This window comes from Hipposideros armiger, unplaced genomic scaffold (genome assembly GCF_001890085.2).
Source record: "Hipposideros armiger isolate ML-2016 unplaced genomic scaffold, ASM189008v1 scaffold_1017, whole genome shotgun sequence".
Taxonomy (NCBI): Eukaryota; Metazoa; Chordata; class Mammalia; order Chiroptera; family Hipposideridae; genus Hipposideros; species Hipposideros armiger.
In genome coordinates this window covers 187,601-214,444 of record NW_017732367.1, presented here as the reverse complement: position 1 = coordinate 214,444, position 26,844 = coordinate 187,601, and the positions used below count along the sequence as shown (strand labels likewise).

Here is a 26,844-nt window from a genome sequence, read left to right as displayed (position 1 = left end):
TGTGTGTTTGCCTCAGGCCCAGCTGAATGCCAAATACACTGTAGGCCCTCTTGAATACTTAATCAATAGATGAAAGAATGGCCCAATTCCAAGCTCTTCACTTCTATACCACGCTGCCTTTGTACTGAAGGTAAACATCAGGAGGTTAAAATGCCTCCCTGGGAACCTGATAGTTAACCTTAGAGAAAGCTGAGTAAAACAAGCATTCATGTGAACAAGTTAGAACCTAAAGATCTATGATCCAACAACGCCTTCTTTGATCTGTCACCCTCGATCATCCACAACACCCAAGACCCTCCGGACAACCGCCTTTTCCCAGCATCATCTCCACACTCCTTTCAGCTTCCCCATGAGACTGGAAGTGTCTCCAGAGCAAGGAGCGTTTGCTGCCCCAGTACCCAGTGCCTAGCACAGTGCCTGGCAATGGGAACTGCTCAATACACATCTGCTCAACCCAACTGCTGACGGGATCCCTCCTTTCATCCTCAAATGCTTTTATACATTTCCGACATTGCTCTGCCTTAGCTGAAACCCAGTTCTTCTCCAAGAACACTGCTTCTCTTAGAAGGATCCACTCCCTGCACACAGGGGGATCTGAAAGCTAATAAGGGGCTCTCGAGGCTCACCACACTGGCTTCTAGACCCCTACTTGAAACTCCCAAGCAAACACCCGTGCTCCTGGGATTCCCAGCATTCAGGCACCCCTCCCATTCGAGAGCTGGCTTAGTTTCCTTTCCACTCCAGTTTTGCCATCATCACAGATGACTTCAATGTCAGTCATCCTCAAATTGTGTTCACTTCCTTGATGCCAATAAAATTTCATCCAACATCCACTTCAGCAGTCTCACTCTAACTACATACACAACTGGTCCTTACTTCAGGAATCTTAAGCCTCATTATACACGTCTGGCAACTCTTCCCATCCTTCTAGTACTCCTCTATTTTTGCATTTTATTTTTTCTTTGACTTCATCCAGAAATACCCTTTTCTCTCAGTTCATCACTTATGATGCTCACGGTTCAGTAGAGAAAAAGAGACATGTGAACAAACTAAACTACAATACCAAATGATGTGTAACAGTAATAGCAGCATAAGTACATCCTCTACACACAGATGGCGTCCAGAAAGAAAGAATGCTGAGGGGTAGGAACTGTGGTTTAGGGGGTGAGTTGCAGCAAGGCTGGACAAGAACAGGCTGTGAAATATTCCGAACAGAAATAGGCACATGCCAGGCAGCAGAGGTAACCATGTGTGTCATGGATGTGGGGCGGGGCTGCCGCAGAGCACCGTTTGACCACTCTATGGGGCACCATTTACACTGCAGTCTGTTCTTGCAAAATGCCAAGGTAGTAAAACAAGGTTTCTGGCTATGTTTTAATAGTCAGTGCTTTTAGATAAAGGTGATTTTGCCTTATGAAAGCTTCTTATGAGAACTTTCATATCTCATATTTCAAAGCACACCAAGTCAGTTCACCTAAACCACACTGGTCCACATAAGTACAGAGAGAGGGAGTGTGTAGGAACTATTACAGCTATTTGATACTGCCATGGCATTTTTATTATATTTTACAAAAGCACTTGTCTGCAGTGGATTGGGGGTGAGGGGCTGGTCCTTCACACAGAGAGTCTGTGGAGTAGTGACCTAAACTCTGATTATACTTACAGAATGGTTGCGGTAAGTTCAAATGTCCATTCTGTCTACTCATGTGTTTCACAGGCACTGTCCAATCACCAGGACACACAGGGGCACAGTGGGCGGCACAAGCTTCTGGCGCCACCTCCCGAGTCCCTCCCAATCTGTTTGCATGAAGAATCTGAGACACCCACCCTGCCCTGCCCTGAACTGTTAATCATGTTTTTATTATTGCATTCCTTCCTCCCTTCCCTGGAGGGCTCCAAGAGAACTTTGGAGAAAATGCAGTTAAATCCAAGAGATAACTGAATTTCTCATCGACCTGAGGTAGTTTATCGGCTCTCCTGGGCCTAACAAAAAAGAACCAGACTCAACACTTCCCCCAGATTCCACGGGGCTCAATTCCCACCGCAGGCTAAGACCTGTAAGAACACAGCATGCTTACGCAGCAGTAAATGGGCACTGCCAGAGGATGAGGGAGAGCGGGACGAGCTGGGGGCAGCACCTGCCGTGTGCACTTGGTATGCTTTGTAACCATTCAAAGGGGAGAATGCATTTTCACACCAGCCTGGGCCCAGAGAGAGAACAGGTGCACAGAGTGGCGGAAGCCACTTCCGCCTCACCTGAGGGAGAAGCCTGGACAAAGGCCCCAGGGACTATGCTCCGGCATCTCAGAGAACGCTCTAGGTCCACCCTGCACCCTCTCTTCTCACCTCCCTTGCCCAGCGCTGGCACCCCTAGTTTCATCCTGTTGCCTCAGTTGAACTGTCTGACTCCTGATTTCAGCCTCACCCTGGGTATCATCTTTCTAATGAATTCTCCATGTCACGCTCTGCAGCCCACAGGCTTCCTCTGGCCGACCTCTATTTCCAGTCCAGGCTCCTGATATCCAGGAGACACACTGGACGACAGGCTGATACTGCGCAACCAAACTTAAGAGAAGACTGTGTTAAGTGTTTTTCACGGATTATCTGTTTAATTATTACAATAACCTTGTGAGGTAAGTATTATCCCCGTTTTCTAATTGGAGAAATTGAGCGTTAGAAAGTTGACTAATCACACACACACCCACACTTTTAATAAGTGGACATGTAAGTAACAGAGCCAGTCCTCCAACCCAGGTCTATCTGAATCCAGAGCCCAAACTGCAGGCCCCCGCCCCCACCCTCACCCCCACCCCTGTGTAAAAGACATGCACATTTTGTAACAATGGTAAAATAAAGGCAAAAGTAACTGCTGGCTTTAGCCCCAGCTGGCCCTAGCCATGGACACCTGATATTCCATCTATGCCACAGGTGCTTGGTGGCACAGAGAAAGTCCAGAGCAAGCAACAGACTATAAAAAAAGGGCTTCTTACAATAAAAACAGCTCATTATTAGTGATAAGGCACAAATGTTCCCCTTATTTTGCTGTTCACACCCATGTTCTGAGCCTTAATTTAAAGACCAGCTAAATGGCACCCTATCTGTGAGCCACGCCCTGGAAGAACTAGATATTTTCTCCTTTTCTCTTTGTGGATATTGTGGTATTTACCACAGTGAGTCACAGCCAGCTTCCCTGCCAGACTATGAACTTCACAAGGGCCACGTTTAACTCTCCTTGCATCCCTAGCATTGTACCTGGCACACAGTAGGGACTCAGTAAATGTTTGCTGAACAAATTAGTAAATTAATTAGCATAGTATTCTCCCAGTGTGCATTATCTACCTAGTGTTGGTGATTACCAAGCTTGAAATGAGCTTCCAAAATGCTCATTACAAAAACAAATATAAATGTAAATGTATTCATAGCAGCAAATTAGTCTGACAATATGAGAATGACCTCTGGGAAAAAAATCATTGAGGGGTTAAAAGAGCTCATCAAATAACTTTAGAGTAAAAACAATGAACACCATGGCTACAAAATATTTTCAAAACAAAACAAAAGGAAGCATATGTTCCCTGAATCAAGGAAGCATATGTTCCCTGAATCGGATTCAAGACAAGATCTAAACTTCTGCTATTTCACTACTTTCTTGCGGACTAATTGTTTTCTGTTTGGGGTGACTTCACTGAGTTTTTAATATGTTGTTTTACACAGTGGGTATGTGAGATTTAAAGACTTAATTTCAACTCTGAATTATTCAAAATGCTAGTTTAGGAGAAATTATAAAATTTTAGCTCTGCTAAAAATACTATAAAATTCAATGCTCACGTTATGGCTAAAAATTGAAGAGTGGCTAATTATTACATGAGAAAAGAAAATTAGCAAGTTCATAATTTGGAGTTTGATTTTCACTTGCATTTAAAACATAATTATGTATTAGAACAAGTAATGCTCAACAGTGGTTTGTGAAAGCAATACTAAATGTCAATGCAAAGGTTTCACGGACATCAGTGGGGCACCGTGACCAGACAGTGGATGTGCTCTTGCAATCTAAGAATTCATAACAGACGATACAGGGAACTGTTTCATTTTTACAGAAAAACTTCAGAACTCTAAAAAAGCAGTTTTCAAAAATTTCAGGGACTCAATTTATGAAAGACAAAAAAAGCAGAGCCATGACAATTAAATGCAATATAAAATCCTGGAATGAGCTTGAATTTTAAAAAGGAGAGAGAGGAAGAGAGGATATATCAAGACAATTGAGAAAATCGGATTCTAGGCTGTATATTAGATAATAGCATTGTATCAAGGTTAACTTTTTTGAGTGTTTTATTATGTAGAAGAATCTCCTTGTTCTTAGAAGATATCCGTGAAGTATTCAGGATTCCTAAAAAGTTCAGTGAAAACACAAATGTGTATGTGTGTGTGTAAGGATGGAAGGAAACACGCATGCAAATGTGGAAAAATCTTAACGATTAGGAAATCTAGATAGATAAAGATGCTCACTGAATTATTGCTCAAACTTTTCTATAAGCTTGACTGTTTTCAAAATAAAATCCCAGGGTTAAAAAATTTCAGAGGAGTCTTATCTCATGCTGCAAGGCATTGTCTCAAGAATAATGGAATTTTTCAGGACGTGTCTTTTCTTTTCTTTGTTTTCAATTCAAGGGAGAAAACCCACAGAGGAACACTATTATAATCTTTTTAAAAACCATAAAGTGCAAATAATAAAAAGAGATGCCCATACTAAACGATGAATATCAAATAGTGTTATGACTCTCTAAGGCTTTTTTATGACACACTAAAGCACAGAGCTGAGGATTTTACTGTTTTGTCTTAAACTATGTTCAAGAGAAGAGAGCTGACCACTAACATTTCTGAGAGCCTAGTCACTCTCCTCTATAAAAACCATCTAATGTAACCATCACAACAAGTATGAATATAGCTCTTATGATCCCAAACTGAAAGAAAATGAAAGTAAATAGAACTCAATTAGGTAAATAATTTATATGCATATACACAGTAAATGGCTGGTTTGAACTCAAGTCAGTATAACTCTAAATCCTAGTGTCTTTCCCATATAGTACACTAGATGAACAGTGAAGCAACAAGATTATTGTTTGCTTCAAGTTTTACTCTTCAAAATTTTATTGAGCTACTGTATCTACCACTACAGCTAATTTTTAATAATTACAAAAATAAATCGCTTATTTCTATTTTTTCCACCAAAAATAATAAATTTCCCAAGCAGACAGCCCATAATAAGCTTTACAAAAAATTAAATCTCAAGTTCCAGTCAAGATGGTGGTGTAGGTAAATGCTGTGCCTGCCTCCTCTCCTGAACACATCAAAATTACAATGAAACTACAGCACAACCATCATTGAGAATCACCTGAAATGTAGCTAAATAGAATTCCTATAACTAAGGATACACAGAAGAAGTCACATCGAGACTGGTACAAGGGGTGGAAGAAGAAGGGGCTGGACCCATACTCGCATGTGGCGGTTAAAAATAGGGAGGGATATCTCTGTTGCAGAGGTCCTCCTGAGGAGTGAGGGGTCCCAGCACCACACCAGACTCCATAGCCCAAGGTTCCAGTACTGAGAAGAGAAGTCCCCATAATTTCTGACTGTGAAAACGAATGAAGATTGTGGCTGTTTGACCCAAGGGGCAGCTGGAGTCCCAGGCGATCCTTTTAAAAGGCCCATGAATGGACTTATTTGCTGATGGGCTCACAAACTCTGAGCTCCAGTGCTGGGGCAGCAGCTCAAAAGACACCAGGGACATGTGAGGAGGAACTGAATGGTCTGGCTTCAGAGCAAGGGCTAGAGGGGCAGCTTTCTCCCAGACAGAGCGCTGGAAGAAGACCTTGTTTCTTTGCTGAGCCCTCCTCCTTCCCGGTGTGTAAACCTAGATGGCTGCCATAACTAAGTTTCCGTCAACGTAGCTACCACTGTTTGTTTGCCCTGCCCTGGTGATTCCCTGAGAACCCACCCCACCCAACTTGCAGGACCACTCAAGCTGCTTCAAGTGGCTTTTCCATAAAAATAGCCTGTCTTAGCTCATACTGCAGACATTCCTAAAATCTCTCAAAGGTTCACAAATTCCAAACAAGCAGCGTCTAGCCTCAGTGTGCCCCGTACCTCTTGCTAAGCAGCCCCAAGCCCAGCACTAGCAGCAGCCAGCCTAAGTTCACAGCTTAGCCTCTCCCAGGCACCTCCAAGCCCAGCACAAGAGGCAACCATCTGTAGATCATTTTGTAGCTCATACCAAGTGGTCCCGGGCAGGGCACAGGCAGCAGCTGACCTGGGCTTCCAACAGAGCCCCTCCCAAGAGGCCCCAAAACCAAAATACCCAGTGGCCAGCTTCAGACCACAACAGAGCATCACCCAACCACCTCCACAAAGGACACACACAAAGGACACACTGGGCAGCTACCAGAGCCCTGCTAAAGCAAATCCTGATCTGTACAATCTGCCCCTGCAAAACTGTTCCTCCACTGTAGTCATGGCTAGTCCTTACAACCAATCAGCCTGAGGGTCAATCCCTCTCACTGACGTGCAAACAGCAACCAAGGCTCAACTACAACAGGACAGCAACCAACACAAGGACATTCCTGGAGCACCCAGCTCAGGTGATCAGGGAGACTGCACCACTGGGTCCCACAGGACACCTACTACGTAAGGCACTCTACTAAGACCGGAGCATGGCAGCCCTACCTAATACACAGAAACAAACGCAAGGAGGCAGCCAGGTGGGGAGACAAAGAAACATGTCCCAAATGAAAGAACAGAACAAAGCTCAGGAAAAAGAACTAAAAAAAATAAAGACAAGCAATCCACCAGACAAAGAGTTCAAAACACTAGTTGTAAGGATGCTCAATGTCTCAGTGAGAACTTCAACAAAGGTAGGAAACATAAAAATGAAGATAGAAAACATAAAAAATATTCAGTCAGAATTAAAGAATACAATAACTAAAATGAAGAATACATTAGAGAGAATTGACAGTAGACTAGATGAAGCAGAACACTGAATCAACAATTTGAAAGACAAGGTAGCAAAAAACACCCAGTCAGAACAGCAAAAAAAAAGACAAAATCCAAAAAATAATGAGGATAGTGTAAGGGGCATCTGTGACAACATCAAGCACACTAACATTCTCATCATAGGGGTTCCAGAGGAGAAGAGAGAGAGCAAGAAATTGAAAACCTATTTGAAGAAATAATGACGGAAAACTTCCCTAACTAGACATACAAGTCCAAGAAACACGGAGAGTCCCAAATAAGATGAATCCAAAGAGGCCCACTCCAAAAACATGTCATAATTAAAATGCCAAAGGGTCAAGAAAAAGACAGAATCTTTTAAAAAGCATGAGAAAAGCAGTTAGTTACCTACAAGGGAGTTCCAATAAGACTGTCAGCTGATTTCTCAATACAAACTTTGCAGGCCAGAAGAGATTGGCATAAAATATTCCAAGTGATGAAAAGCAAGGACCTACAACCAAGATCACGTCACTCGGTAAAGCTACCATTTAGAACCGAAGGACAGGTAAAGAGCTTTCCAAAGAAGAAAAAGCTAAAGGAGTTCATCATCACCAAACCAGTATTATCAGAAAAGTTAAAGTGACTTCTATAAAAAGAAGATAAAGTAAAAAGATAAAAAAATGAGTAATAAAATGGCAATAATGACATATCTATCACAATTACTTTAAAATATAAACAGATTAAATGCTCCAATCAAAAGTAGGGTGGCTGAATGGATAAGAAAATCAGACCCTTACATATGCTGCCTACAAGAGACTTCCCTCAGATTGAAAGACACACAGACTGAAAGTAAAGGAATGGAAAAGATGTTTCATGAAAATGGAAACCTTAAATAAAAAAAATTTTTTTTTAATTTGAGGTAGCATTACTTATACCAGACAAAACAGACTTTAAAACAAAGGCTATAACATAAAACAAAGAAGGACCCAGTAATCCCCCTTCTGAGTAATTATCTAAAGAAACCCAAAATGCTACTTCGAGGGGACGTGTGCATCCATATGTTCATTGCAGCATTATTTACACTGTCCAAGAGGTGAAGGCCACCTGGGTGTCTGTTGTTGGGAGAATGGATAAGTAAGATGTGATACATATATACAATGGAATGTTATTTTGCCATAAAAAAGAATGATATCTTGCCATCTGCAACAGCATAGATGGACCCAGAGGGTATTGTGCTGACTGGAGTAAGTCAGACAGAGAAAAACAAATGTCACTTATAAGTGGAATCTAGAAAACAGAATAAATGAACAAACAAAATAGTAACAAGCCCATAGATACAGAGAGCATTTTGATGGTTGCCAGACAGGGGGTTTGGAAGGATGGATGAAGTGGGGGAGAGGATTAAGTACAAATTGGTCGTTACAAGATAGTCATGGAGATGTACAGTATATCATGGGAAATAGAGTAGTACTGTGATAACTATGTATGGTGTAAAATGGGTATTGGATTTACCAGGGTGATCACTTTGTAAATTATATAAATGTCTAGTCACTCTGTTGTACACCAGAAGTTAATACAAAATTGTATGTCAACTATAACAGAAAAATTTTAAAAATATTTTGAAACAATAAATAAATAAATACTAGGAAGGGAACATGTCATAAAAGGACACTACAAAACCATTCAGCTTCCCATACAAAGACATTTAAACAAAAAGATTTTTAGAGAACGTGAAAAGGGAAAAACACAATTAGTGAATAATAAAACCCAAATAAATATTGTGGTATACTACCCTGCCTTATCTTTTCCAAAGAATCAAACTTCTGTTTCAAGTACTACACAAGACCCCTGAAAAGGCATAAACTTAGCCATTTCTGTGGTTTTTAAACTATCAAGATGGAGAATATTTCTTTTATAAGGAAACCTCTGAAATATTGTGCTTTTTGTGACTGGAAAGAATACTTTGATAAGCTACCTTTTTGGGAGAAGGTTGACAGCGATAATTAAAACATCAAAAGCCATGGTATGATAACAAGAAACTACCTCTAAAGAAAAATAGATTCAGTTACCTAGAGGGAATATGTTTTATTAGGAGCCAAAGTATTGGTTGTCCTCAGCTTGATACAATATTAATCAATGATGCTTCAGAACATAAGTAACAAGTAGTCATACTCAACAAATATTTCCATATCCTTTTCTAGAGACTAAAGATAAATTTAAAGTCTCCCTTCCTCACAAGGCTTTCCTAAATTTTCATTTAACACTTTAAACATGTCACAATTGAAACTTTTTGCAAATACACTTTAAATTGTTACGGTAACTCAAGCTGTACCTGTAAATATTTCAGTGAAGTCACTGTAATTATTTAATAGCATTAAAAGTCATGACTTAAGGCTGGTTTTCTACATATGTATTTGTTTAAGTATTGAATACACAATAAAAATTCATAATTAGTTTAAAAAATAAAGAGAAACTAAACTCCAAACTTTCAATGTTAATTACATCAAAATTCTAAAATAGATTGTGACTTTGTGTATTTAAAAAGACATACAGATTAGAAGTGATCACTAAGAGTAGGAATGGGGTAATAAAGAACAAAAGCAGTATTTCTTTTGTTTAAAGATAGGATTACGGGGTGCTGTTTAAAAATAAGGTTATGTGTAACCAAACTGCAATATATAAATGCATCAAATCAACAGGTTGTACACCTTAAACATACACAATGTTATATGTCAGTTATGTTTCAATAAAAAATAAAAATAAGTAATAAAATTAAGGTGAGGGTGTGCTGTCAGGAAGATACCAAAGGTACATTTTATATGGGTTTCAGAAGATACCTGACAGTTGATCAGGTTTGGCAGAACTTATCCAATCTAACCTACTCATATAAGGCAAGGCCCTACTCTTCCCAGGCCCATCTTTGTTTGTTTCTGTTATTCATATTCTGCCCTGTGCCTTTCATTCCTATACCAAGTGGAAAACTATCTTATGAAACCCTGACACTGCTACAAACTCAAGATTCTAGGAATTTTGTTTGAAACACTGAGTGAAACTGATTCCTTTTACTTACAGGAATAAAAACTGACAGTTTTGTGGGCAGCCACCGAAAACATATGAGGAGAGATAAGCAGAAACAGTGTTATTAAAAGTGTAAAAATGGGCTGGCAGAGTGGCTCAGTTGGTTAAGAGTTAGCTTAAGAGTGCGAGCTCTGAGTAACAGGGCCGCAGGTTCAATTCCCACATGGGCCAGTGACGCTGCGCCCAAGCTGAGCTGCCCCTGAGCTGAGCTTCTGCTTAGCTGCGCTGCCGCTGAGCTGCCAATAGGTGGCAGGATGGCTCAGCTGGTGAGAGCACGTGCTCCTAACAAGACTGCCTGTTTGACGGTGGGCTATGCCCGCCTGCAACTAAGACTGAACTCGGCACCTTCAGCTGAGCTGCCTCCCGGATGGCTCAGTGGACAGAGCGTGCGCTCTTACCAACAAGGCTGCTGGTTCGACTCCCACAGGGGATGGTGGCTACGCCCACCCACAACTAAGATTGAACACAGCACCTTGAGCTTAGAGGCCATGAGCTGCTGACCGGCAGCCAGATGGTGACTTGCGCCCTCCACAACTAAGACTGAAGAACAACTTGGCTGGTAACCTCCCCCAATTCCCCAATTTATTTTTTTTTAAGTGTAAAAGTGATCCTAAATAATGTATTTGTTATACACTTTCTTAATATAAACATTCCTCCCATTCTCATGAACTATATAACAAAAGAAAAAAGGCATAAAAAGGAGAACTGCTTTGTCTGAATTATTCAGGTTGAAATACTTATTTTTGATAGATGCAGTATGAATATCAAAAGCCAAAAAACTTCAAAGATTTGGAAAACTCAGTCAGAAGATTAGAATATAACTTTTTTTTTTCATTCAGTTAACAGTGATTGAATACCTAGCACTATACATGGTATATTTGTTGTTGTAATGTATACAAGCAGCATGATTGTTGTAATTATTGTTTTATTTTTTTTTAAGGTTTTTATTGGGGAATTGGGGGAAGGGGAACAGACAAGTTGCTATCCTTTTGTTCTTCAGTCTAGTTGTGGAGGACGTTGCTTCACTGGCCCAAGTTGGCACCATCATTGCGCTCTTCCCGGGCGAGGCAGATCAGTCGCCGGCTTCTGGACAGCCGGCTCATGCTGGCTGCTGGCTACACACCGTAGCCCATGGCAACCCACCTGCCGTTGCCGGCGACTCATGGCAGCCCAGCTCCAGTTTGAGCTGTTGTTCAGCATCTTAGCTGTAGAGGGCAGTGTCACTGGCCCTCATATGTGGGATCCGAACCGGGGCCCTCTGGCATCCCAAGCCAGCTCTTAACCAATGCGCCACTCGGCCGGCCCTGTAATTATTATTTTAAAAGATAAGAAAAACTTTCTGCAGATTTCTGGCTGGTTTTACCTGACTTACTTTTGCCCCCTAAATATAGGTCTTATATCAAAGTTTTATAGTTTATTCCTGAAAAGAAAAAGTATTTCTGAAATAAAAATCTATCAGAATAAAATATCCGAAGAAATATTTTTAATTATCAAATATGAATATCTATATTTTAAGTAGACATTTATTTTTCTTTTCAGGAAATGCTACCTGAAAATAAATTGATGTATATCTCTATTACTAAATTACTTTCAGCCACCAAATTAAATTAACAAAGAGAACTATAGCATTTTCTCCATAAGATGTCTTAAGATTGTTTCTATATTCTTCTTTGCCAGAGAAGTTTTAGGCAAGCTTTTATAACAAATAAGAAAGTCAATATAAGTTATAGACATGTAGCTGATTAAATAGGTCCCATTCCTTTTTTTTTTTTAACAGTTCTTTTTATCTAAGGTAGTAAATACAATTTAATTTCCCTTTGCCTAAAAGACTGAAAATATATATAAAATGCTTAGCAGTGTATATAAAATGCTCAGTGTCTGACCCATCAGGGGTACTCCATAAATCAGTTCTCTTTTCTTTCCAATAATCAGTGTAGATTCATTCTCATAATGGTTCCCATCCAGCATGTTATATTATTAGGATAACAGATTTAACTCCTTTTAAGGTTTACTGATATACATAACATGATTCTTGAACTTGATATCACCTTATTATTTTTCTTTAAATCAAATTGCTTCCTGCTGTTTTCACTGACATCTCCTATGGCCTATCATTATGGGACTAAATGCAACATTTGACTTTAATGAGTATTTCTCTGCTGGTATTCCATCTTCTCTACATTTTCAGCCAAGTCTTGCTGAGATACGCTGCTCACAGATTTAGTGGTGGCAGGGAACTAAAATAATGGTGTTTCAAAAGTAACCTACATACTGGAGCCCCTGACACATCAATTGATGATATATATGTCTATTGTAAAACAAATACTAATGAATCTTGCCCAGAAATAAATCTCATGTCATATAGTTCAAGGCAGAAAAGGAGATGATTTATTCTACGACACTTAACTATGTTTCTATGGAAAGAATTTTAAATCACAAAGACAAGTTATCACACTAATGATTCTCTCTTATTGTTCCGCTTTAGTTTCCACCACTGCTCATAAAAGACTACATACTATACTAGACTAGACTACCATCACACTTAATAGCTTTACTTTGGGATAAAGTTTGATGACTTACTAACATAAATATAACCTCTAATTCCACAAAAGTTATTACAATCTATTCCTTGTTTTCAAGATTCAAAATAAATGTGCCTTGTGATTACAAAAAGCTCAGAAGGGTAAAGTAGGTACCATCCTAACATAGCACATTTTCCTAATCCCTTTTTCCTTATATACCTACATAATAACAGAAAATTGTACCAGTAACTGTCAACAAATTAAAAATAAAACTCAACCTGGGGGCCAGCCGAGTTGCGCGCTGGTTAAGAATTGGCTTGAGAGTGCCAGCTATGAGCAGCAGGGCCCCAGTTCAGATCCTACATGAGGGCCAGTGATGCTACGCCCTCTACAGTTAAGATGGTGAACAACAGCTCGACCTGGAGCTGGGCTGCCGTGAGCCGCTGGTGATGGCGTAGGCTGCAGTGAGGCTGCAGTAAGCTGCCGTGAGCCGCCATGAGTGGCTGGCAACTGCTGTGAGTGGCTGGCTGCCAGCGTGAGCTGACATGAGCCACTGTGAGCGGCCGTCCAAGGGCCGGGGAGCAATCTGCCTCGCCTGGGAAGAGCGCAATGATAATACCAGCATGGGCCAGTGAAGCCACGTCCTCCACAACTAGACTGAAGAACAAAAGGACAGCAACTTGTCTGTCCCCCTTCCCCCAATTCCCCAATGCTGTTCCCTCCCCCAATTTCCAAATAAAAAATAAATAAATAACTTAACCTGAAAACACTTTTAATAATATAGCACAGGTAGAAATAAGGTAATTTCATGAAACAAATTACTCATTTGTATTACATAAATGTCACAGATGATCTACTTGAAATGTTTATCTTGTTTTTTCAACAAAAATAAATTCTAGTTACATTTAAAATAAAGAGTAATTTCCTTAAACCAAAGATAGTAACACTTCATTTGTCCTCTGTCTTCAGAGAAGAAGGTACTTCATAGAAGTGAATTTTCCAAATAATAGTTTATCTATTGCAATGCCCAAACTCATTTTGTTTAAACCATTTTGGATAGAAATGGTCTTAACTGTGCCCTGTACCTCCCTACCAATCAGTGTAGGTAGTACTCAGTATAGTGAACCTAATTTAAGCTAATGTCTATCACTGTGAATATGCATTAGGTTACTGTGGGATCTTTAAGACAGCAATAACCACAGGGACCTTAACAAATGTAAAGCAATTTGCTCCTTTTTCTAAATGGCCCCATGATAACAAGTTTTTATGGGATCTGTATTTTAAGTTTTCCTGTCCCTTATGAAAAACTCTCATCCATCACTGTTTCTAGAGTGTCCTTTACCCAATCTTCTAAATCACTGCTTCTAAACTGCAGCTGGTCTACCAGATAACCATGCAGATAATAATTGATCAAAAGCAGTAATAAACAAATTGGGGTGAAAGTCTCTATTTAAAAAGGTACATTAGCCTTGGTGTGATTTTAAGTTTACCCAATCAGAAAATATTTCCAATTATTTCTTAGTTCAAAGGCTTTTTCTGGGAAAGTGACAGGCAAATAAATTATTAATCTACAGCAATTATTCTTTTCATACCTTCTTGTCCAATACCGCTATCACTTTTTAAAATGTCACTATTAGTAAGCAAAATCCATAATCAGACTTACCTGAGGCACGCCTTGTGAATCGGTTTATTACTGGAGCTGAAAGAAAAACGCAAAATAATATGATTACATAAAAATCTAATTTATCCAAAACCCTGAAAAAAACCCAAACAGTTAAGTGATCCCATAAGTTAAATGAGAAATATGAATGAATTATCAAGAGAAAGTATCACAAATATATGAAAACTAAATGTTTAAATTTGTCAGTAGCCAAATAAATAAAAATTAAAATCAATTATTTCACCTGATCAGTTAGTCCCCCAAAACAGGTTAAATATAAACCCCTAGTTATAGACAGCTGAACTATTTAGGGACAATGTAATTCTATATAATATTTTTGTAAACAATTTGGCAATTACATCACGTGCCATAAAAGATTTGCCCTTTAATAGAGTAATTCTACTTTTGGAGATTTATCCTAAAGAAATACCACTAGAGAAAGAAAACACAATATATGTATACATATATTCAGCAGCATCAGTTTTACAATGAAAAATTAGGACACAAAACTAAAAATGTTCATGTACTCTGAAATTATTATTAGGTGGACGATACATCCTGGAGATTCGCAGATTTAAGATTTGTGGTTTTGACAATTTTTGTGTAACCCAAAGATCGATGCCATGCCAATCTGTATATTGAAGGCTGCAATTTCAGGCTGGCGGGCGGGAGTTCACCACACAGCTGGTAAGCCTACCACAGGCCCACACTCCCTGGATTCAGTCATCTCTGCTGTTGCTTCTTGGTTTTGCTTACAGTTACCTCAAAAAGTAAGGTTTCTTGAGAGAAGCAGGTGAGTTTGTAATTCATGATTTACAGAAAGGATATCATGTATACACAGTATCTTTTAGTGGCAGAATGTCACGGGCCTGTATAATCCTTTTTAATACTTCAGTATTTTTAAAAGAGTAATTATAAAAATTATTTACACTATGAAAATAGGTCAAGTAAAAAAAGACAAAATTTTTATCAGCACTATAGCACTACATGAAAAATATGGAGGCATGGGAACATGTATTAGAAGAAAACAGTCTCAGATGTTTTACCTTAGGCACTGCAACATGCTATTACATATCAGCATTGCCATACTGCTGTAGGTGAGAACATTCTACAGTAAGGCTCAGGGATATTAATTCGCTGTAGATCACACAGCCACGTGGCAAAGCTGGAGAATTTGAACCTAGGCACATCTAGCATCAAAATGCTGCCTCATAAAGAAGAGAAAGCAAAAATATTGATTTCACACAATAGGTAAATATTTCCCTCCATATTGATTTCCATTGCTCTTAAAAGATCAACTTTGTGAAATAATCCACAAACCCAATTATTTAAAATACTATAGTTCACAGCAAAATTATATCCTCCAGATTAATCAAGAAAGATAAAATTCCCCTAATTTATATATCAAAATAATTTAGTCATATATTTGCAGAGTCACAAATTGCTTATGTGAAAATCTTTCATCGGGTAAATTGTATGGTAGGCATATTTACCACATAAAAGAAAAGCTTCTGTCAGTTTTCTTGGATACTTTCAAACTTGTTTTTCAAATTCCTTCAGAACCTAGTCTAAAGAAATTCAGCCTCCCCAGAAAGCTAGAGGACAGGGAACAGAGAGAATGTGAAAAGCTTGGACCACAGGAATGCAGGAATGCAGGGGATAGTGCAGGCTGATAATAGCAAGATGAAGGCAAGACACACGTTCTTGGCCTTGGAAAAAAGGCAGAGGAGACCTTCGCCTCCTGCCTCTCTAGACAACGACATCACAGCACTACAAGCTTCTGATCCAAAACGTTGGGAAGTCTTTGTTCTTGTGGGGGCCCCTTAGCTTTCTGTGTCTTTTTGAAGCATTTACAGCAGAGATTTCTCAACCCAGTGCATCGCCACCTAGGAGGTATATTCTAAATTTGTGGGCAATTTTTTTTTTTTAAGCTGAGCCATCCTGCCACCTCTTGGCAGCTCAGTGGCAGCTCAGCTTGGACAGGGAATCGAACCGCTGTTGCTCAGAGCTCACACTCTTGAGGGAGCTCTTAACCAACTGAGCCACTCGGCTGGCCATGTGGGGCAATTTTTTCAATTGTCACAATAATTCAGAGGACATCCTTGGCGCTTGACAGACAACATACAGGACAGTACTGTACAACAAAAAACTGTCCTGAATCCCACAATTTTTGTCCTGCATTACTTTCAAATATCCCATTGGGCATTCACGTTGGCAAATAAGTCAGTTGATAACCACCTGAGCCTAGATCCTAACAATGTTTTATATAAGATGATTAGTTTACGCAATTTTAATGTACGTGAAATTTCCCACAACACAACTACTACATAAATCAAAGTAATTTTGTAGGGTTTTTTTGTATTTTGTTTTTATTTGGAATTTTACTAATAGATGTTCATTATTTCAAAAACTCACATCACTGGGGCAATGCCACTTGGCGTATCTGAACTGCCAGTACATTACACTTGATCAGGTGACATTTGCAGCTTCGTGACTTCCCATGTAAGAGGGGAACTCTAACTACGTTGTGTCTTCCTGTGTACATACTGATGCACACACCTACCACTTACTATAAATTACTTTCCTTTATTTCTCTTTTATATTTTTGATAGAAATTACATCCATTTTTAAATTGTGGGTAGATAGGGTATATGACTATGATTTCCATTTCCCAGCAGTAAGTGGGGCACAGGAGCAGGCAGTTAAGAAGACGGGCGCACCAGGCAAGTGGCGTGCTGCAGCCGAGGTGAACACCGGGCTTTGACACCCCTTACCCAAAATCCAATCCTTCATATCCCTATCCTTCCATACCCACTTGCAGGGATGAAACACATGTTTCCTGCATAGAAATCTGACAAGGTATCAGTAACCTTCACAGTTTTTTAGATTTTTTTAGTCTAGCTACCAAAATGGGGAAGAAGGTTGAGATTGAGGGTGGAAGCCTTGCAGGAAATAAAAGCAACACACATGGGCAGGTGTGCTTGGTGTTTTCTCCTCAGGAACCCGAGTACATGGAAGGGAGCAGCAGGGAGGTGAGGATGAGCACGGCCACCATTCCCTACCACTGGAGACGAGGGCTGCGGCCCAGGGCAGGTCGCCCACTGGCATCACAAAGCTTACGCTCTACGACTAGCCCCGTCGTCTGTGAAACCTTGAAGCGTGTAACTCTGACTTAAATTCTCAACTTATAAAGCATGAAAAGCAAGATATGCCCTCCTTCTTTCAGAGGAGTTTTGGGAAGAAAAAAATAAACACCTTTGAAAGTGCCTCCAAAGTATAAATTCCCATTCAAATGTAAGAGATTGATGTTTATTTATTGTGAGCTAATGTTAATATTACCATGTTTTAAACATACAAAGTAAACAGCAGTACAAATTCACAAAAACAGTTAACACATGATTCAGACTCTTGGTTTCCACCTTCAGATTTTCTTATTCTGTATTTATATAAGTGTATACACGTACACACACACACACACACACATAAAAAACAAACAAAAACCAATACTAGAAAGCCAGAACATTATAGAAAACACAGGAAATGTATTATCTGTCTGGAAAAACATGAAATATGATTTAAGACTATACTAAACTACAACATTTTTAAGAGATATAACCTAAGATCTTACTGATTCAACAAAAAAAAAAATGCAGAAATACTCCTATAGCTTTGACTTTCCCCAAAATGCAATTCCAGTGGACTCCTGAGAGTCCTGTGTTCCTGTGAAGATCTTCACACTTGTCTGACCACAGATCCCCCTCAGTTCCCAAACCATATTCCGCTAGACTGGTCTTAATTTCTCTGCTCCCAGGAGACCCAGAAGTGTAACTGATTCGAGCCTTCTTTAATCCTGGAGTATCCCTACAAGAAAAATCCTCCATCACTTGAGGTACATCGAATGAGCCTACCACACCTGTGCCTCCACTTGTGCCAACAGGACCTGCTTATCTTCCCACTTCTTTATGCCCAAAGCCTAAGCAGTGCCTGGCAGACAAGAGGCCAAGTAAGCACCTGCGGCTGGATCAATAAACTTCTGAGAAGTGCAGAGCGAGCTCCTTGTCGCACTTATGTCACTGCTTTATTGACTGCAGATGCTGGGCACTGGAGATGTAACAGAGTCCCTGCCCCGAACACTTAACCAAGGCTAGACGCATTTTCAAGTTCAACGACTGCAAGGGTTTACACGATGCGAGTAGCTGCCTAACTGAAAAATTTTGGTAAAAGAGACATTCCATAGAAGACTAAAAGACGTAAGAAATTCTGTAAAGACAAAAGCAGTCAGTTGGAAACATGAGCCAGTGAGTTCAGTCTGCAAGACGAAAAGCCAGGATGACGGCAGTGTATACAGGTTGCATCTCTGAGCAAATGCTGGGAGAGAAGTTACCAGATAAAGAAAGAAGAGCCCAGGGCTGTGATCCATGGTCACCACACACACACACACACACACACACACACACACACACGCACACGCACACGCACACGCACGAGTGCGCCATCTGTACTGAAGCCACGTTAAACTGACCTTTTGCAGAAAAGTGATCATTATACCCTGAAGTGAGGTGTACACAATGATCTTGGAGTCAGTGGAATGAGCATCCCTATTCTATTAGTTGCCTTTTCTAGCAATAAACATTTTTTGAATCTGTTAACTGTCTAAATAAAAGATACTAGAAGTTATGTAAATGGAAGCCATGTTAGCTAATTATTTTTGACAGCGTAAACACTTAGTTCAGAATAAATTAATTTCTCTTATGGCCATACTTCAAAAATTGAAAGTGAAATGGCTCGCCCTTGAACAAAGGAAAAATTAACTTTCAAAAAATATCAATAGCAGAAAAGCAAATAACAACAAAATCGGAAATGTTTTGCCAATTAACGTAACAGACATGATTTTCAAACTTTTTTATACATGTTTAATCCCTCACATTGAAAATGACCACTTATTTTCTATATTTTTGTTAAGATACAATGAGCTTTGACCACTTTAATAAGTACTCAGAGATACTCAGCAGCTGCTGTCCTGCGAGCCTCTGAGTTTGTTTCCAGGTGCCAGGTGCCTCTGGAGGGGCTCTGAGGTAGTAGCGCCAGACCACAGCTGGAGGGGGCGCTCCAAAGCTCCGCTCCCCAGTCTTGGTCCTCAGGAGACACAGATTATGATCCACTGTACCCTCAAAGCACTTCTGATCAGACAAAATGGAAACTGTTTGAGTGTCAGTCATTTGGGGGACCAATTTCCTTCTTCCTTTTTTATTATACAGCATGCGATCAGGTGTCCAGCCCACCTGACATATGGAGCAAGGCTGAAGGTAGGGCAGGCTGAGATGAAATATAGACTGTCACTTTTACAAAGGGCCAGCTTTAAGTACCACTAAAAAGATGCACATTTTCATTCTTTCTATTCATAAACCAAACTCCTCAAGAAATAACCGATATTTTAAAATACCACAGTAACAAAATATAACAATTACACTAGGAAACAATCACTCCTACTTACTTTTGCTTATGAATGAACTTGACTCTCGACTTTTTAATTCATGAAAACTGGAACAAAAGTGCCCTTCAGTTCCAGCTAGAGGAGTCCTAAGGTAGCTAAGCTTATAAAACCACAGGGTTCATGCAATAACAATGCTGAGAGAGGACATTCCAAATACTTTTAGGATTTTACAATGCAGGCTCAGAAGAGAAGTGGGATATAGGAAAGCTGTTGTCAAAACTCCAGAAATCCAATCTATGCTTCTGCATATGCTAGTACTATCTCTTCTAAACCTCTGCTCATGTATGTGCAAAAGGCAGATTTATGAAGACCAATGTTCTGTTTCTAAGAATGAACAACACAGAGTAAATTACTAATACCAGGAAAGCCAAAAGCTTAAGAGTTCAAATTGTCACACATCCATGAAGTCACAACAAAACAGACCCAGAATAGGGTACCGTATTTGCCGGCGTATAAGACGACCCCCTAACATTTCCACTCAAAATACAGAGTTTGTTATATACTCGCCGTATAAGACTACCCCCTCTTCCGCACACCTTCCACACACCAAATAAAAGGTAAAACAATATCAGATTTGATTTCAACATTTATATTTATATTCAAATGCTTATGACATGCAGGAAAACTGTCACAAGGCTGTATGTAATCAAACATATACATAAATCGCGATTCGCGATTTTGCGCTATCATACTGGGTGTATGGTCGGCTGTGTGCGATTTTGCGAGTGTGGTAAAATCGCATAACAGCAAAATCGCATAACAGCCGAGCATACACCCAGCAGCGCTGCTGATGCCTGAACGGTATGTGGAATGAAGTGGGCGGGCATCGGGAGGCCACTATGGCACGGGGCAAGCACTATGGGCAGTCTATCTGAAGTGTACCTGGCGTATAAGACGACCCCCCACTTGGAGGCATATTTTTCAGGGCCAAAAAATCGTCTTATACACCAGCAAATACGGTAATTAAGAAAAATATAAGGGTTTTGAAATGAGGAACAATTGAGATAACAATCAAGGGATGTGCTTTAGTTTGGCCTAATCACCAAAGCAGTGTTATAGAAAATCCTCCTATGGTTAAATCCTCCGCTGCATCTTCACAGAATGAAGATATCCCTGCCATCCCAGTCTCAGCGGAAATGTCCCCTCCTGGGGTAGCCTTTCTTTGAACACTCATCTTAAAGAAGCTGCCTCCAATTCCTCTCAATCACATCATCCTGTCTCTTCTCCTCAAAGCGATCAGTGCCTATCTAACGGTATCTAGTGTGTTGTTTTTTGTGTTCCTCCCATGCTAGACGATAAGCTCTGTGAGGGCAGGGCCCTTCCTTGTAGTGACCTGAACACTGCTTGATATATATCAGGTTCAACAAATGCTGAATAAATAGTGCTAATGAAAAATTAATATGACATCTAAAGATTATTTGGACAAATGTGATATTCATACAAGTATAAAATGTGTGAAACCCATAAATTAAAATACAGTATTATGAAGACATAAAACAGTAGAGCTTGAATAGCCTTTGGCTTCTTGTGCAAGTAGCAAAAACCAATCCCATTTATGCCCCATAATTACGAAAATTAACCCAGATGTTAAGTGTCGAACAAAAATAATGAAAAATCTCACAAGATAATCAGTGCAGAAAGCAATGGCATTTTTCAGTTAAAATGTGGAAAAGAGGATTTCAAGAGCATCCTGTTTCCAATTTTTTTTAAATCAAGGTGAAACTGACACTCAATGAAATGCACAATTTAATGGGTTTTGACAAATGTACACACCTATGTAACCAACACTCCAATCAGAATATAACGCGTAAAACATTTCCAACACCTTGGAAAGGTTCCATGAGTCCCCTTACACTCAATTCCCACTATCCCATAGGAAACTACTGTTAGGATTTCTACCACCATAGTTTAATTTTGCCTGTCTTTGAATTTCATACAAAGGTGAGATTAATTCTTGCTATTGAGAGGATCAATGGTTTGTTCCTTTTAATTGCTGAGTAGTATTCCATTGTATGAATAAACCACAATTTTTTTATCCATTCTCCTGTTGATGAACATTTGGGTTGTTTCCAGTTTGGACTATATTAGGGTTTTGTTTTTCTTTTTTAATTAGGGAATTTGAGGAGGGAAACAGTGTTGAGGAATTAGGGAGGGGGACCAGCCAAGTTGTTGTTCTTCAATCTTAGTTGTGGAGGGCGCCAGTCGCCATCTGGCTGCCACTCATGGCCACTAAGCTCAAGGTGCTGTTACAATCTTAGTTGTGGGTGGGCGTAGCCACCATCCCCTGTGGAAGTCAAACCAGCAGCCTTGTTGTTAAAAGCACAAGCTCTATCCACTGAGCCATCTGGGAGGCAGCTCAGTCCAACGTTCTGAGTTCAGTCTTAGTTGCGGCTGGGCATAGCCACCATCCCATGAGAGAGTCAAACCAGCAGCCTTGTTGTTAAAAGCACACACTCTATCCACTGAGCCATCCGGGCAGCAGCTCAGCTCAAGGTGCCAAGTTCAGTCTTAGTTGTGGGTGGGCATAGCCCACCATCGAACAGGCAGTCTTGTTGTTAGGAGCATGTTCTCTCAACAGCTGAGCCATCCTGCCACCTGCTGGCAGCTCAGTGGCAGCTCAGCTCAGGTGCAGCGTCACTGGCCCATGTGGGAATCGAACTGGCGGCCCAGTTGCTCAGAGCTTGCGCTCTTAAGCTAACTCTTAACCAATTGAGCCACTCAGCGGGTCCCTAGTTTGGACTATTTTGAATATAGATTCTGTAAATATTTGTATACAGGCCTTTTTGTGAATACATGCATTTCTCTTGAATAAATGGCTAGAGTAGGATTGTTGGGTCATGGGTAGGTGACTTTGACTTCATAAGACCTCATAGTTTTCTTTAAGTGTTTGTACTGTTTTATACTCTCACAGGCAACATACAAGGGTTCCAGTTGCTCCACGTCTTTGCCAACATAAGGTATGTCTTATTTCAGCCATTCCTGTGTGTGTTTAATGGCATCTCTTTGTGGTTTTAATTTTTATTTCCTTGATAACTGAAATTACTGAGCACCATCTCATGGGCTTATTGACCAGTCTTGTCTCATACTATACACAAAAATAAATTATAAATGGACTAAACTTGCATCTGAAACTCAAGACTTTAACTTTTACAAGAAAATAAAGAGATTATCTTTTTAATTTGAGGTAGATATGGATTCCTTAAACAAGGCACAAAAAGCATAAATGTAAAGGAAAGGATTAATGTTAAGCTGCATTAAAATTAAGCAATTCTGTTTAGAGTTACCATAAACAAAATGAAAAGACCAGGGAGAAGATTTTTTCTAATACATATTGCCAACAAAAGATTAGTAACCAGCACATTTAGAAAGAAAGACAGAGAGAGAATGAAAGAGAGAGAGAGAGAGAGAGAGAGAGAGAGAGAGAGAGAGAGAGAGAGAGAGAGAGAAANAGAGAGAGAGAGAGAGAGAGAGAGAGAGAGAAACAAAGTGGGAGGGGAAGGGGAAAGAAAAGAAACCCTCTTAAAAATCAGTAAGAAAAACACAATCAGCCAGACAGAAAAAAATGGCAGAGAATAAGAATATTTTTCACAGAAGATAAACTACAAATATGGTCAATGAACACAAAAAGATGCTAAGTATCACTAGGAATCAGGGAAGAACAAATTCAATTCACAATGAAATTCCATCTAACATCCATTCTATTGGCAAAGCTTGTTAAAATCTGACAAAATCAAAGGTTAGCTTGAGAGCCGGCCGAGTGGCTCAGTTGCTTAAGAGCTTGCCCAAGAGTGCAAGCTCTGAGCAACAGGGTTGCCGGTTCGATTCCCACATGGGCCAGTGATGCTGCGCTCTGAGCTGAACTGCCATTGAGCTGCCAACAGGTGGCAGGATGGCTCAGCTGATGAGAGAACATGCTCCTAACAAGGCTGTTGGTTTGAATGGTGGGCTATGCCCACCCACAACTAAGACTGAACTTGGCACTTTGAGCTGAGCTGCCACCTGGGTGGCTCAGGGGATAGATGGCGCGTTCTTAACAACAAGGTTGCTGGTTCGACTCCCGCATGGGATGGTGGCTACGCCCACCTGCAACTAATTGAACACAGCACCTTGAGCTGAGCTGCACGACTGAACTTGGAACTGAGCTTACTGCTTCCTCCACAACTAAGATTAAAGGACAATTTGGCTGTTCCCCTCCCCCAATGACCCAATTTAAAAAAAAAAAAAGTTAGCTTGAATATGGAGACCCAGGAACTCTTACACTGTTGCCAAGAATGTAAAGCGATGTGACAACTTTGCAGAGCAAATACGGTGGTATGAGGTGCAGTTAAGCTGTGCATCCCTGACAACCAGGCTTTCCATGCTGCAGTAATATACACCCTAGAGCAGCAGTCCTCAAACATTTTTGTCTCAAAACCTCTTTACACTCTTAAAATTATTCAGTTACATGGGTTATAGCCATCGATATTTATTGTATTAAAAATTAAAACTGATAAATTAAAAAATATCATTTTATTTAAAGCAACCAACAAAACAATTACATGTTATCATAAATATTTTTATTAAAAAATAAGTATGTTTTCCAAAACAAGTAAAATTTAGTAAAAAGAATGACTTTTTTTTTTGCAAATCTGGTATAATAGAAGACAACTAGGTTCTCATATCTGCTTCTGCATTCAGATCTGTTGCAATCAAGTACCCTCTGGAAAATTCCACTATTTACTTATGAGAGAATGAGGGGGAAAAACAGCAAAGAACATTATTATTATTGCTATTGTTATTGTTTTATTTTCACCTCATGGACTCCTTAAAAAGGTCTAGGAGTAAGAGGAGAATGGTCCTCCAGGGGTCCCCATATCACACTTTGAAAACCACCTTAAAAACTCTACTACATTTGAATAAAACACACACACACACACACACACACACACACACTAAGTTTACTACAGCACTGTAATAAACTGTAAACCAAAATATTTATCAAAGAATGGACAGTGTCGATTTATACAAGGGTATATACTACAAAGCAGTTTAAAATAAATGAAGTAGAGCTACAAGAATCAATGTAACATCATCTCAAACACTGTTCTTAAAAACAAGTTGAAAGATGATAATTTACATAATGAAACTTTTATAAGTGGCACAATCTACACAAACTTTGAAAATACATAAAATAGCACCATTTCTAATCTATGGATAAATGCCTATGTAGTAACAGCACAAAAACAAGCATAGGAAATACAAACACCTAATTTACCATAGTGGCAGTTATCTATAGAGAAAGGATTTTAAGAGAATGGGTAAGAGAGGGATATACAAGGGGACCCCACTGCACACGTGATATTTTCTTAAAAGAAAAAGAAAGTGTTAAAATTTATTAGGAGCTTGGGGAGAACTTATGTGAGTGTTCTTTATTTAGTCTCTGTTCCTTTCTTTATATTCGATATATCTCACAATTTTTTTTTTAAGATTTTATTGGGGAATTGGGGGAGGGGAACAGACAAGTTGCTGTCCTTTTGTTCTTCAGTCTAGTTGTAGAGGATGTTCCTTCACTGGCCCATGTTGGTATTATTACTGAGCTCTTCCCGAGTGAGGCAGTTGCTCGCCGGCCACAGCAGCTTACGCTGGCTCCCGGCTACTCACGGTAGCTCCCGGTAGCTCACAGCAGCCCACTGCAGCCTACGCTGTCGCCGGCGACTCCCAGCAGCCCAGCTCCAGGTCAAATTGTTGTTCATCATCTTAGGTGTAGAGGGCACAGCATCACTGGCCCTCATATGGGATCCGAACTGGGGCCCTGCTGCTCAGAGCTGGCATCCCAAGTCAACGCCTAACCAATGCGTCACTTTGTCGGCCCATATCTCACAATTTTTTAAAAAAGAGAAAAATGTCCTGCTCTACTTGGTTCTGGCAAATAAAAATTTCTGTGTGCTCTAACACTATCATCATCAGCCCAACTAGATTGGTTACATTATTTTAACTAATATCTTTGACATATAAAAATTGTATGTATTAAAAGTGTATTTGATGTGTTTAATATATGCATACATTATGAAAAGATCACCACAAAATGAATAACTTATTCATCATCTCTACATAGCTGCCACTGTGTGTGTGTCTGTGTGTGTGTGTGTGTGTGTGAAGATTAAGATCTATCCTCTTAAGAAATTTCAAGTATATAATATAGCATTGGTAATTATCATCTCCATGCTGTACATTCAATCTCCAGAACTCATTCTTCTTGCATTAACTGAAACTTTGTACCCTTTTATGTTAAACGTTCTCCTAAAGTATTTTTCACAAAAATATCCTTTTTATAAATGAATATTAAAATTCAAACACTAAAATACCTTTTGAATTCTTTTAAGGAATTATAAGGAAATTATTTTAAGAAATTATGAATCAAAAGTCCTATTATTGCTTAGTTGGTAAATTGTTGCTAATGAGAGTCAAACAAGAAGACCTGTAACAACTCCATGTAAAAACAAAGTTATCCAAAAGGACTGTCTTTTTTCCTTTTAATAATCTATTCAGATAGCAGTTTGTAGTGGAGCAAGTACAGAATTACGTGGTTTTGGAATAAAACCCATTCTAATGTAAAACTCTAGTATAAGTTTTGTCTCACCCTGAGCTAAATATTATGACATGAGGAAATGGCAAAAAGATGTCAATTTAATGCAACTAACTTTTTCCAATAAATTTATATTTCAGACACATATTCATGTTTTTACTATAAACATCTGTCTCATTTAATTAAATGACTATTTTCAATACTCCTACCTACTTCTACTCTTTCCTAAGTTGTTTTAAAATGATCTATTAAAATTTAAATAAAACCATAAAATTTTACACAAACAAGTGTATTTATTCTATCAGTTAAACACTGATTCTCAAGGTAGGGAATGATGCGAAAATAAAGCAAAGTTTTATCCCATTCCTTTTTTTATCTTTTTTTTTTTTTTGTAAGTCAGACTACTTATGTTGCATTTCAAATGGAATTAAAGGACGGCTTAAGATTTAAAGGAGTTTAATTTTCTTTTTTAAAAGTTTGGAACAGCTAAAAGATCTAAAGACTACTTTTATATTTTTTTATTAATATCTTTCTTAAAAGTTAC

General features: G+C 39.4%; 1 protein-coding gene across 1 annotated transcript in view; it reads right to left on the bottom strand.

The window, feature by feature from the left end:
- The window catches only part of PRKAR2B (protein kinase cAMP-dependent type II regulatory subunit beta), a 98,430-nt gene that overhangs the window by 57,622 nt on the left and 13,964 nt on the right, over positions 1-26,844 (bottom strand). The window contains exon 2 of the mRNA XM_019631607.1: positions 14,245-14,280. Within this exon, the coding sequence (XP_019487152.1) occupies positions 14,245-14,280 (36 nt within the window). The remainder of the gene's footprint in view (positions 1-14,244; positions 14,281-26,844) is intronic.